Here is a 13749-nt window from a genome sequence, read left to right on the forward strand (position 1 = left end):
AGACTCTTTTTCTCCAATTGATCTTTCTGAGTTAACTTCAATAATTACTTCCTCCAAACCATCAACGTGTCTTTTAGACCCCATATGACCTTAAATATGATCAACCTATCTCTAATAATCGGCTATGTACCACAGGCCTTCAAGCTGGCTGTAGTTAAACCTTTACTCAAAAAGCATCTCTAGACCCAGCAGTCTTAGCTAATTATAGGCCAATCTCCAACCTTCCTTTCATATCAAAAATCCTTGAAAGAGTAGTTGTCAAACAGTTAACAGATCATCTGCAGAGGAATGGTTTATTTGAAGAGTTTCAGTCAGGTTTCAGAGCTCATCACAGCACAGAAACAGCTTTAGTGAAGGTTACAAATGATCTTCTTATGGCCTCTGACAGTGGACTCATCTCTGTGCTTGTCCTGCTAGACCTTAGTGCAGCGTTCGATACTGTTGACCATAATATCCTATTAGAGCGATTAGAACATGCTGTAGGTATTACAGGTACTGTGCTGCAGTGGTTTGTATCATATCTATCTAATAGACTACAATTTGTTCATGTAAATGTAGAGTCCTCTTCACACACTAAGGTCAATTATGGATTTCCACAGGGTTCAGTGCTAGGACCAATTCTGTTTACATTATACATGCTTCCCCTAGGCAGCATCATTAGAAGACATAGCATAAATTTTCACTGCTATGCAGATGACACGCAGCTCTATCTATCCATGAAGCCAGATAACACACACCAATTAGTTAAATTGCAGGAATGTCTTAAAGACATAAAGACCTGGATGGCCGCTAACTTTCTGCTTCTTAATTCAGATAAAACTGAGGTTATTGTACTCGGCCCTGAAAAGCTTAGAAATATGGTATCTAACCAGATTCTTTTTTTTTTTTTTTTTGGCCTGTCCCGTTTGGCTCTTTTGCCATCAGAATTATTGTCTAAAGGCAAAGAAAGATGCCCAACGGATTTACTTTACCAAATTGACCATCCCAGCCTTGCCATAATGGTCCATTTGATTCACCTTTTATTGTTTATTTTATTTTCACTTGCTGAATACGGGACAGACTTGACTGGAGGAAAGAAGGGGAGAAAGAAAGAGGGAAAGAGAAACAGCTGAGAAGAGGGACGGGGGAGAAGGGCAAAAAACAAAAACCAACCGAAAAAAAAATGCATATATCAATCACCTGGATCACCTGTTGAGAAAGAAAAAAGAAAACAAGCAGAAGAGAACAAGAGTAATAGAATAAACAACATCACAATGATATATGGGAATATGACAGTAAATACTAAATATTAAACATTATTGTGCAGCTCATAAGATCAACAGAACACAGTGTGCTTTGAGGTAGGAGCCAAAAAGGGTGTAGTTTGTGGGTGTGATCACCCGTGTGTACACCTGTGAGCATGGACGCGCTTGTTTTTTGTTTTTTAAAAGGTTTCTTCATGTAATGATCTGCTAGAGGGTGTGGGGGGGCCACAGCCCCGTCCTCCAGGGCATGAAGCAGGTATGGAGGAGATCAAAACTCCAGACATCCAGAGGCCCCCAGAACACAAGAGACCAAGGAAGACCAACAGAGGGGCAGCCACACCACTGTCCCAGAAAGAGCTGAGGAGAGTCCCAGATGAGGGCTCACTCAGCAGCCGCGGAGCAGAAGCCAGGGGGAGTTGCAGTGACGCGCCCGTGAGCTCCGCCGGCAGCCAGCCGTGCCTGAGTGACCGAGCCCCAGGCCGAGAGGCCGGGGGCACCCCACCTCCGAAGTGGCCCGAGCGAGCCCCAGGCTCCAGGCCCCGATAAGCGGCCGCCAAGGAGTGAGCCGGTGTGTACCCGGACGCCCATCCCCAGACACAAAGAACCACCAACGCACCGATGTCTGAGGGAGTCTGCCACTGGCAGGGGAAGTGGTGGTGGGGGGAGATAGACCTCCAAACCTTGGAGGGCCTGAGATGTCCCCAGAGAGGTGGCGTCTGACACCCAACCTGACATATAGACATAGACATACAGGCACACACAGACACAAACATCCATTCCCACCCTCATGCTCTCATATGCACTTACTCCACACTCAACCAACGTGGAGACAGACATAAAGAGACGCTGTACACACGATCACACTCCCCAAGCGTACTCTACAAACCGGGTCTAGGTACTCTTGCCCCTGGAGGGGGGAACTGCACCCAGACCCAGGTGGTGTTACCCTTTTCCCTGCGGTGGGGAGAGGCAGACCGCCCCGACTCCGCAGCAGCAGGGAGGCCCCACACCCCAGACCACAGTCGGACGGCCAACTCCTCCTCCTAGCCCCCCCTGCTCCAGCAGGCTGCAGAGAATGGGGGTGAGAGAAGACTCCAAACCTCCCTCCACCCGCTCATTGTAGTGTTGATGCATGTGTGTTCTAAGGTGCATTTAAAACCCAGGAGGGCATGGAGGTACCTGCCAGAGAGCAGCAGGTAAGTGCATAGTCCCTCCTGCTAGCCCTCAATGTCTATGTGTATTTAAAATTAAGGGGTGGGCAACGACGCCAGGGGTGAGGTGTACACCCTGATGGTCTTTTGGAGTCCGTGTAGCGTGCCCACCCCCAAGATCCTATATGTATGTGTAATGAGAGTGTGAGTAATGTGAATGTCTAAGTTGTGGGATAAAATTGAGGCAGAGGCAGCCAGAAGGGGACAGAGGGGGAGGGGGGGGGGGGGGGTAGCCTCCTCTGCACCCTGGTGACATACCCCTATTCCAAGGCCCTGCATGTGTGGGTGGTTGTGGTGGAGCGGGAAGAGGGAGGCAGCTGGAGATGGGGAGGGAAGGAAGGGAGGGGCAAGTGACCCCTCCCTGGGGCCAGCTCCCCCGCTGACCCCAGTAGGCACCCCCACACTCCGCGACCCGCCAGGGAAAGGGGGCCCAGGCCCATCCAGACCGCGGCCCAGTGCAGCAGCGCCTCCCGGCCCCACAGAGCCCGGGACAGTCCACCCAACCCCACCACAGAGAAAACTGCACCCACCCCACCATCCACTCATCTTCCAGACTACATAAGACAATAGACACCCAGGGTGAGATCTTCCTCCACCTCTCCTGTATCTCCCCTTCCTGCAGAGAGAGTTCCTGAAGAGAGGAAAGCTCCTGCAAGATGTGACAATCTCCCCCACCAGTTGAAGAGCCCCCCAGGTGGCTCGACGCACCAGCGGCACCCTGCGCCAGGGCTGGGCCCCCATGCATCTAACAGGATGTCCAAAAAACTCGCTGAAAAGCCTTCAGCTAATCCAAAATGCTGCAGCAAGAGTGCTGACAGGGACTAGAAAGAGAGAGCATATTTCTCCTGTTTTGGCTTCCCTTCATTGGCTTCCTGTTAAATCCAGAATTGAATTCAAAATCCTGCTCCTCACATACAAGGTCTTAAATAATCAGGCCCCATCTTATCTTAATGACCTTGTAGTACCATATCACCCTATTAGAGCACTTCGCTCTTGCTCTGCAGGCCTACTTGTTGTTCCTAGAGTATTTAAAAGTAGAATGGGAGGGAGAGCCTTCAGTATTCAGGCCCCTCTTCTGTGGAACCAGCTTCCAGTTTGGATTCGGGAGACAGACACCATCTCTACTTTCAAGATTAGGCTTAAAACTTTCCTTTTTGCTAAAGCATATAGTTAGGGCTGGACCAGGTGACCCTGAATCCTCCCTTAGTTATGCAGCAATAGACATAGGCTGCCGGGGGATTCCCATGATGCATTGAGTTTTTCCTTTCCAGTCACCTTTCTCACTCACTATGTGTTAATAGACCTCTCTGCATTGAATCATATCTGTTATTAACCTCTGTCTCTCTTCCACAACATGTTTTTATCCTGTCTTCCTTCTCTCACCCCAACCGGTCGCAGCAGATGGCCGTCCCTCCCTGAGCCTGGTTCTGCCGGAGGTTTCTTCCTGTTAAAAGGAAGTTTTTCCTTCCCACTGTCGCCAAAGTGCTTGCTCATAGGGGCTCATATGATTGTTGGGCTTTTCTCTGTATCTACTGTACAATATAAAGCGCCTTGAGGTGACTTTTGTTGTGATTTGGTGCTATATTGAATTGGTGCTAATTGAATTGAATTACATTTAGTGAACTAGTCTAGTTGACTGCCTTTTGCTTCAATAATCTTGAGGTCTGGGCTCTGGGGAGGCCAATCCATGACCGATAGTGTTCTACTGTGTTTTTCTATTCAGGTATGATTTTACTGCATTGACAGTGTGTTTGGGATCATTGTAATGCTGAAAAATGAAGCTGTTACCAGTTAGATACTTTCCAGATGCTGTATCAAAATCTCATTGTACTTTTCTGAGTTCATAAATTATCAGTTTTAACAGATCTCCACTGAACAGAACACCACTGGCTGACGCAAACCATGACACAGCCTCCACCATGCTATGCTAAGTTTTCAGCTAATAGCGCTTTGAGAATCAATGTATTGGTGAAAAAAATCTATTTTATGTCTGTCAAACTATGTTATCTTTGGCATTTTTCCTAGATTATAATAATCCGCCATTAGGGATAATCCGGCTCAGCGGATTCCCCAACCCCTGGGTCCGTGGCCTAGGGGTTGGGGAGTCATTTGGTACCGGGCCACGAGAGTTGAGGCTCAGGTGTGAAATTTAAGGTTTTCAGGGGTTTTATCGTTAACTCGGTTTCCTGGGTCTTTTCCCGAGTTGTACTTGTGTGTCTTATTTTGAAAGAAATATTTATGTGTTACCATAGCAACCAGAGAGCATTAAGGGGCAGAGAGGAAGAAGTTGCTCTCAATGTTGTTGGCGCATTTAAGGAGGACGCTGCTAATACAGTTAAAGTTAAATACAACTACACAGTGAATTTGTGTTTATTGTTATATTTACAAAATACCACAGTTTTTGTCTTGCTTGTATCATTTTATTTTGTTGTATTTATCTGCGACACCTTAAAGGCTGATCCCTGAAAATAAAGTCTGATATTAAATTGGTCCGTGGCGCAAAAAAGGTTGGGGACTGCTGCTCTAGCTGATGATTTCTGATGATTTCAGTGTAATTTGGGAACATTTAGTGTCCACATGAAACTACATTTACAGCGGTTTATACAAATCCTTATCTCTTTGTTTAGTACCAGAAGGAATTTGTTGGAAACTTTGCTATCAACCTGATATATCTGTCCAACATCTGTGCACTCCAGCTGGAGCGGTATACGGTGCGCATGTTACATCCATTCAATCTGTTTTCCAGATAAAAGCTGTTTGCCAAGTCACTATGTCAAGCTGATCCTCAGTCCCCAAAGTGATGTCCCAGAGGTGGATGGCAAAACAAACACCATGACTCCTCTGTCATTGTCTCCACTAGAATATGTTTGTTTTCATGAGTAATATTAGCTTCAGCTGAGTTGTCAGGGTCTTCCTAAAGTAACATTTCTCTCAGTGGGTGAGGTGGATTTCACTTGTTTCCTTTGCTGAACAAGACAGGAAGTGTTTCAGGTGCTTGAAGAACACGCTGATTTCTCATCATGAAGCCACCAGGGACAAAAACTCAAGCAGATGGGAAGTCAGTTCCTCTGTCAAATGAGAGCTCAGGTTCTGTATATCCATGCACTTTTTTCCCTGCTGTGATGGACTAATGGTTAGAGAAGATATCCTTTTCACTTCAGGTCATGGGGGTTAGACTGTCAAACAACCTTGTTGCCTGTTGATTTTCTCTGGGAAGACTGAGCATGTCAACAGTACATGTTTTACTCTCATTAATGTGATTTGTCACAATGGTTAAAGCTGGTATACGACCCTAACCTCATAAACCTACATTTTTATGTACAAAAATGAGTCTTGTTTTCTTGATGAAATGGCCTAAACTGGTGACAGAAGGTGAGGTTACAACTTAGAACAATATAACTGTGAATTACAGCAAGATTTTTTTTAAACACAAAAATAACACTTACAAGCAAATCCATGACTTTTTTTGACCTAAAAGTTAAAAAATTAAAGGGAGTGTAATGCATAGAAAGCTAACGCTGTCTTTAGCTTCTGTGGCAAGAAAGCTTTAAACCTTCAAACATACTATTTCTGGTTGTATAGACTAGAAAGCAGTGCAACCACAGGAGAGATCAACCCACCATCATGCATGCAGGACACACTGTGTGTGGAAGCCACCAGTCAGAAAGGTTGACATTATCCAAACTAAAAAAAGCTCAGATGCAAAAACATTTAATCCTACAAAAACCACAGAGGCATCCCTGACAAAGAGAAAAAGTCCAGACCGTTTTCAGGCTGAATGAAGATAGACTAATGGCCATAGCAGATGTTTCGTGTATTAGACTCAAAGAGGAACATGTAGCAACAATACCATCTGTATAATTCCTTTAATACTTAATAGCAATAGACTTCCATACTTTAAGTATGCCTTGAAAATCAAATTTTCCAAATACAGATGGCAAAAAGTACAAAACAGGCACTTATAATTACTTCTTCCACCTTATTTGTGAGGTGACAGGAAGGTGCAGGCCTACAGCAACCTATCAGGTTAACACACACCTCACTGTCCCATATTCCCTTACAAATTCCCTGCATTATTTAACATTTCACGAGTTTGTAAGAACACTCCCGAATCAGCTTCCCCATTGAGAGAGAGCACTCCTCACCATAACCAATACAAGCAAAGGGTGCCCAGCAGTCGAGTACAAGCTGTTTTTTTTACCTGGTTCGATATTTATGCATCTTTAGAAATGTTTGCTGCAGCGACCAAAAACTTTGTGAAGCAGGTGGGAGACACAGGGAGGTTGATCCCTGTCCCGAGCCTGAGTGAGGCTGACCGCTACCAGCCCCTCAGCCTGGTTACCAGAAAGAGGAGGAAGCATTTTTGGAAGAAGGACAAGTATGCCTCAACACCTTTCTCACTGAAAGACATCCTGGTGGGCGAGAAAGAGATCACAGCAGGTACATTAATGTCAGAAAATTCATATCTGAGTAAATATAACTAAATTTTATGTTGAAACATGAGCCTTTTCCCTTTAAAAGGTTTAAGATTGGGGAAAAATAAGTTTATTCCACTCTAAGTATTGTATCATGCTCCTGCATTTTGTTGAATATATAAAGACTGCTGTCCACTGCAGCCACTGTCTCTAATTTACATACAGTATTTTTTAAATCTTTGATGTTTTTTCGCTGATTCCAAGCAACCTATGCACCAATGAGCTACACGCCTTAAGGACTGAACGGGAACACATTTGCATAGGCTGAATTTCCCAGAGGAACCCACCCGAGGGATTAATAACGTTTTATCTAATCTAATCTGAAAACGCTTATCTATAAGCTTTGTGTAGGCAAACACCCCAAACAGATGTAACCACGCAACCATAAAACAAGCATAAAGCCTTTATAGTCACGCAACCCACCAAAAACTTTGCAGTCATTGCTTTGTTGCTAGCAGATTGCCATGGTCACCGGTAGTTTTCTCATGCTTGTCTGCAATTGGCTGCAAGTGAAAACGTGCGACGCAAAATGATCATAGTATGTCTGTAGTCTGTAGTGGTTTTATGTCAGTAAAACCTCAATTAAAATGTTATATGGATACATGGACAAAAATAAATATAAAACCCAACATATCTGATTTACTATCTGAAAACGTTGTTACCTCCACTAAAGTTTCAAATGAACTTCTGTAGGTTCTAATAATCTTTAGCCTTAATATTATTTAATTATAATAAGTAATGTTTGCAATATGGTCATCTTTAGGTTTCACAACAAATCTTAACTTAGGCGAACTTTGTTTTCTCTAATCATTTACAACCCACATGAGCAAATCTGGTAGCTTGTTATGTTTCTGAGGTGACCACTGTTTATGTTTGTGGAGTAGGAGCCCAGGAGCTTAACAAGCTAGCTAGTTAGCAAGCAGAAAAACATCTAATATGGCTCATTTGGGAGCTTTACTATTAGCTAGGCTAGTTGTCTCCCCTTGCTCCTAGCTTTTAATCCATACATAGATAACCAACTGTTTTCTTGTTATTATTTATCACTATACAGTTCTTCAGAGTATTATCAATCTAACGCAATAATAAAACAGACAAAAAAAGGCTAACAAGCTAATCTAAGCCTATTGCCAGTCATTCTGAAAGCATTTTTCAGCACGTAGCAGCCATGTTGTTAATACTTTCACTGTAGTTAGACAATAATTTTAAAGTAATGTGCAGAGAATCACAACTTTGATTATTTCCGTGGTGAAAAGGACATCAAAGCTGCATATATTCACCAGCTTAATCTGACTGATAAAGCAATTCCTCCACCAATGTGGTGCTGCCCATCTGCTTCAAGGTTGAATGTTGTACATTCAGAGACGCTCTTCTGAAAATTTTTGTCATAACAAATAGTTCTTTGAGTTCTTTGGCTTCCTGTAGTTTGTTAGAGTGAGACATAAAACATTTTTATAGTTTTCAAGTTTTTGAGACATGATTAATTTTCTTCATTCTAAGAAAAAAAACAGTTAATTTCTTAAATAAACATTTTAACACTATAAAAAATGTTTCACTGCTGCCACAAATATTCTAAAATGTACTTTAATTGTTAAAGTATATGTTATATGTTATATAAGTATTATTTAACCTATGCATGAACAGATACCATTTTACTGTTGGGACTGGAGTCGGACCTACTTACAGTTAATGCTTACAAAAGCATAAGTTAACCATAATCTTAACTATTGTTTTCTTTTGCAGGGGTTTCCTCTTACCAACTCCTCAACTACGAAGATAAATCTGATGTAGCTCTCAATGGTCGGTTAGGGAACCACATCATCAATGATGTGGGGTTCAACATCAGCGGGTCAGACTCAGTGGCTGTAAAAGCCTCCTTTGGCATTGTGACCAAACACGAGCTGGAGGTGCCAACGTTATTGCGTGAACTCAACTCCAGGTATATGCATTGACAGACAGGGTATAACAGCAGCTCAGCAGGGGCTTTTATCTACATGTGCTGGATGTTAAAGCATCAATATCATGATAGTTTCTCAATACAGATTAGATGAAGTTACTTTGAGGTAGTGCTTTATTAATAATCAAGTAGAAGGATATATTTCTTTAATCAATTATTTATCAATTTGAAAAGTAAGCATAAAATACCCTAGGAAAAGTTCTTAAATTATGGCACTTTGTAAATCGGATATTTCAGGTATCTGCATTGAAGTATTCTCCTTATGTCCACAATAAGTTGTCTGACCTTCGACCTCTTTGTTACACGGAGAATGTGAGAAGAGGGTTTCCCTGTATAAACAATCATGTTATTCTACACCTTCATACATACATACAGGGGCTACATGCAATTGGACAATACAAGCCAGAGATGTTGCCTTGCTTGACTTTAACAGGTGTTAATGAGTTCATGTTTAATTCAAGCTCTCATTTTTTGATCTTCCAGGAAGGTGGACCTGGATCACTGCCTGATTCGTCAGTCAAAGGAGAGCGGACGCAGTGTCCTCTGTGTTGTCGTGGAGAGTATTCGCACCACGCGTCAATGCTCTCTGACCGTGCATGCTGGCATGAGAGGGACCACCATGAGGGTAAAAATACCTGTAGTTGTTTTATCTTAACACCCTCCAGGACCAAGACCCATCCAGGGTTAGAATTAGATTAATGTTTACTGGCTTTTCATAAGTTTTTTTTTAGCTGTTTGATGAGTTTTTTAAATTAAGCTTCCTTGGTAAGATGAAGAAAGAGTAGTTCATGCTTTTACACCTTTACTGGGATACCTAAACTTGTCTTTAAGAGTCTCAGTGATTTGGTGCCAGCCTACTTGACTTAACCTTTAAAGCCCTACACTCTTGATGTTTGGAAACCAACTGCTCTTGAATGTTCCTAGATCCAGCCTCAAAAACTAGATTTTTCAGTGGCTGTCTCCATTCTGTGGAACAATTTACTCTTTCACACAAGAGCTGCCCAATTACTCAACCATTTTTAATGTGTCTTAACGCCCACTCACATCCTGGGCCATTTGACCTCAGTAAGTCACATAATAGGGTGGGGCTAGGCTTCACAATGGGTTCACCCGAAACCTTGGCTGATTGTGACCCACCTCGGCTCATGTGATTAGATAAAGGATCATTAGGGGGTCCATGACCCTCTTGGGGACGTTCCCATATGGCTGAAAATCTGGGACTCTCCACCAGTTGCTTAGAACTGAAAAAGCTTCTCAGATGAGAGTTGAAACATCTTTAAGGAAACTTAGAGAAGTCCAGATGCTTTTCTTTCCAAGCTCCTTAGACTACGATGACCTTGATGACTGAGAACCTTCACAGATATTTTTAAATATTTTAAATTTTAAATAAAACTCCTTACTTTCACTCACTGCCAGTTCTAGCTGAGCTCAGTATCCTGGCTTTTACTGCACAAATAGTCTTATTTACTTGAATTATTGTTTATTTAGATAAGTTTTATTGACTTTTATTGTTTATGTATGTGTATTTATAGTTTAATTAGTGATTGTAAATCGTTAATGTATATTTTGGCATAATGTGTACAGCACTTTGATCAGCTGAAGTTGTTCTGAAAATCTGCTATAGAAATAAACTTTATGTCTCTATGTATGTAATGGGGCCATGCTTAAATTCATAACACTTATATTTAAAACAAATGTGTCAAGGGCAGTGAACAATCCATCTCCCAATCATTTACTCAAAATAACGAGCCCTAACTCAATCATTTTTCCCTCACCTAATCCCAAATTCTCCGTTTAACCGCCTTTTCCATGTGTAATTATCAGCTTCCTGCTTTGCTCCAGTTTCAGATTGACGACGGCAGAAACCCCAAAGGTCGAGACAAGGCCATTGTCATCCCAGCTCACACCACCATCGCCTTCAGCATCTGTGAGCTCTTTGTTCGACTGGATGGACGACTTGGTAGGTGGGCAAACCATGCCAATCGTTAATTAGCCAATTAATTCATGTTTATGAGATGAAGCACTTCAAATGGCTTTGAAGTGTCTGACCCTTTGAAGTTTTAGCTTTAGTCTTTAAAGCCTTGCAGGCTAACTGTCACTATGAAAGCAGGTGAACTTATAGTCAACAGGTAAGGTGACAAAATCTGTATGAAGAACTACGTGAAGTGTAAGTGATGAAATAAGTCTAAATGGTCAGAAACAGTCAAAAATGAAATACTCAAAATGATTTGAAACCATAATTGTGAGCCTGCGTGACATTTATTTGAGTGTTTGAAGCTTGTCATCAATTTGGGACGATGGTGGTTGTAAAAACATCCGTTAATTACTGAATTGGTTTGATAACACGTTTCATGAAATCATCTAGAAACAAATTATTCTGAATTTCAGCTGGGCAACGCCTGTAACCTCATCTGGATTTCTGGGACTTTATCTAATGGATAAAGTGTCGGATGGCAGATACTTTACCTGTTAGGCTGCGTGACTCCTTGTGTTCCTGTAGTGAAAATCACAGAGGGACTCTGACACTTCAGTACCAGCTAGTGAACACACATTTGAAGTCTTGGAATGAAGTCATAAAGTGTTTTAAATAAGAATTTAATGTTTTTGAGTGATTGAACACAGCATCCAAGCTAATGTCCAGGCATTGAAGGAACTTTTAGACCAGGTTCAGTCTCCACACTGGCCACCCCTTACTACAACTACTAAAGTTTTTGAAGTGTTTGATACTGCAGCAAGAATAAACTTTTAGCATAGCAAAACCATAACAAATCTTACTCCAGCATTCCATAGACTAACTTGTTATTAGAGATATACAAAGTCAATAATGAAATTTTGATTTGTTACAAAAATAATAATAAACAACGCACATCGCCTGGTTTTCTTCTTCCTGTGTGTCAGATATTTGTGTGGCTCCGGAGTCACAGGGAGGCTTTGAGCGTGAGCAGATCAGGGAGCAGCTTGGTGGTTTCATTGGTCGCTTCTCCATGGGGCGACTACGCCGCTTCCTCTCTGGGATCATCTACGGAAACCCCTTTAGAGCAGGTATGATTACAGTATTTTTCATTAAATAAACTGACCCATCCTTCTGATAGACTGAGTCCACTGTAATCCAACCCCTGTGTAGATGACCGAACATTCGAAGAGCTCACCCACTCTGACACCTACATAGACGACATGGTGACCGACTACTACGAGAAGGCTGCCAGCATGACGGACATTTCCACCGCTTACTTGAGGGAAAGCTCACATACAAGGGTCAACCTCCTCAAACACAACATCCCCAAGGGCCCCTGCGCACTCTGCGGGATGGGCAACCAACGGCGGGAAACCGTGTACGGCTGCCTGGAGTGCTCGACTGGGGGCCAGAAATACGTCCGGCTGCATGTGGTACCCTGTTTTGATCTCTGGCATAAAACCTTGAGGTGAAAAAGGCCTTTTTTTCTCACAAGTGATACAAGTGCGACTGTTTATCACTCCTGCCGACAGCCTCAACACACCATGTCTTCAGCTGCAGCCAAGTGATCCAGTAAAAGATGTAAACATAAACCTGGTGCTATCCGTACCTTTGTGGTGTATCATTTTCAGTTTCCCAATGGCACCGGCGCATTTCTGCACGTGTGCTGTGTGTGTACTGTAGCTGCCAGCTGATTTATTATTAACTGAGGGTATTAAAAATAGATAGGAGGAGGGATCGTGTGAAGGCCAGTGAGGAACAAGTTCCAAGTGTGTCACTGATGTTGAGTTTCTGTTTTAAATTTGTCTCGCTTGAATTTCAGTTTAAAAAATTATTTTTGTTCCTTTGGGATTGTTTTATTTAAAGACATGCACTTCTAACATGCTAAGAAACACAACTACACAAGAGCCATAAAGTCAGCAATAGTTATGTCCTAATCTACTATTATCAAGGCTGTATGTCTTTTTACTAGGAAAATAAGATGTTTTAGGGGTAACATATTTCTATCTTTCTGTTCTTATTTTAACTTATTATTTAAGTGAACACCTGGTTGAACACATCATTAAAGGTACTTGAAACTGTAAAATGCTGTGCCAGGTAGGTTTGGATAGAATTTTTCCCTTAATAGAGTTAATTTGCTTTAATAAATGAAATCGTTGTTTAAAAACTGAATTTTTAATTTACTCAGGTTACCTTTGTCTGATATTAAAATCTGTCTGATGATCTGAAAGATGTAAGAATGAAAAATATGTAAAAAAGTAAGTTCTACTTTCAAATATTTTGTATGGCTTAAAGTCTATGTATGTACATTTAAAGAGAGCCATGCTGCACTTTTTGTGTAATAACAATTTGTACCACAAGATGGTGCAATGAGTCAGTGTAACCCAGGCATGTCCAAAGTCTGGCCCCTGTGGCCAATCATGGCTGTAGGTGGCCCGTCGTTTCTACCTTAAAATGTATTATTAATGGCCTGCAGACAAGAAGAAAATTAATAAAGTGTAATTTCTCTTTTTTTACACTCACAAAATACACACAATAGTATATAGTTTAATATTGATACTGATTTTCAGTAGCTCCGCTGGTGTTTCAGGTATTGCAGAAAGCTTGATCTTTATCTTATTTTTCTCTCCATATGCCAATGAAAAGTAGATTCATTTTGTTAAGGCTTGAACACACCTGATCAGCATAATGATGACTCTCGTGTTATTGAAAATAAATTGTACAAAAAAAAAGAAGAAAATTATTCTTCAAAAAAGGCAAGGAGATGAGGGTTAGACACAACCCAAAGTGAGAGTGAGTGGCAAAGTTGTGAGCAGAATCACTGCCTCAAAATTGAATTGTGGCACATCTACTGACATCTAGTGGTGAGATTGTGCACACTGCACCTTTAACCCTCTGGGGTTGACTGATG

General features: G+C 41.9%; 1 protein-coding gene across 1 annotated transcript; it reads left to right on the top strand.

Moving 5' to 3' along the window:
* The first annotated feature begins 6684 nt into the window (after nt 1-6684).
* pjvk (pejvakin) lies at nt 6685-12310 on the top strand. Its single transcript, XM_023153464.3, has 5 exons — nt 6685-6895; nt 8671-8866; nt 9368-9509; nt 10727-10844; nt 12009-12310. The coding sequence occupies exons 1-5, from the start codon at nt 6685-6687 to the stop codon at nt 12308-12310; spliced, it is 969 nt and encodes a 322-aa protein (XP_023009232.2).
* Nucleotides 12311-13749: the final 1439 nt, after the last annotated feature.

The sequence above is a fragment of the Maylandia zebra genome, linkage group LG23, assembly GCF_041146795.1.
Source record: "Maylandia zebra isolate NMK-2024a linkage group LG23, Mzebra_GT3a, whole genome shotgun sequence".
Taxonomy (NCBI): domain Eukaryota; kingdom Metazoa; phylum Chordata; class Actinopteri; order Cichliformes; family Cichlidae; genus Maylandia; species Maylandia zebra.

Bases quoted from the DNA above. Each gene is read 5' to 3' on its own strand.
- pjvk (XM_023153464.3), top strand. From the start codon at position 6,685: ATGTTTGCTGCAGCGACCAAAAACTTTGTGAAGCAGGTGGGAGACACA. The intron at 8,867-9,367 runs GTATATGCATTG...TTGATCTTCCAG, and splicing joins TTGCGTGAACTCAACTCCAG to GAAGGTGGACCTGGATCACT. The intron at 9,510-10,726 runs GTAAAAATACCT...GCTTTGCTCCAG, and splicing joins TGAGAGGGACCACCATGAGG to TTTCAGATTGACGACGGCAG.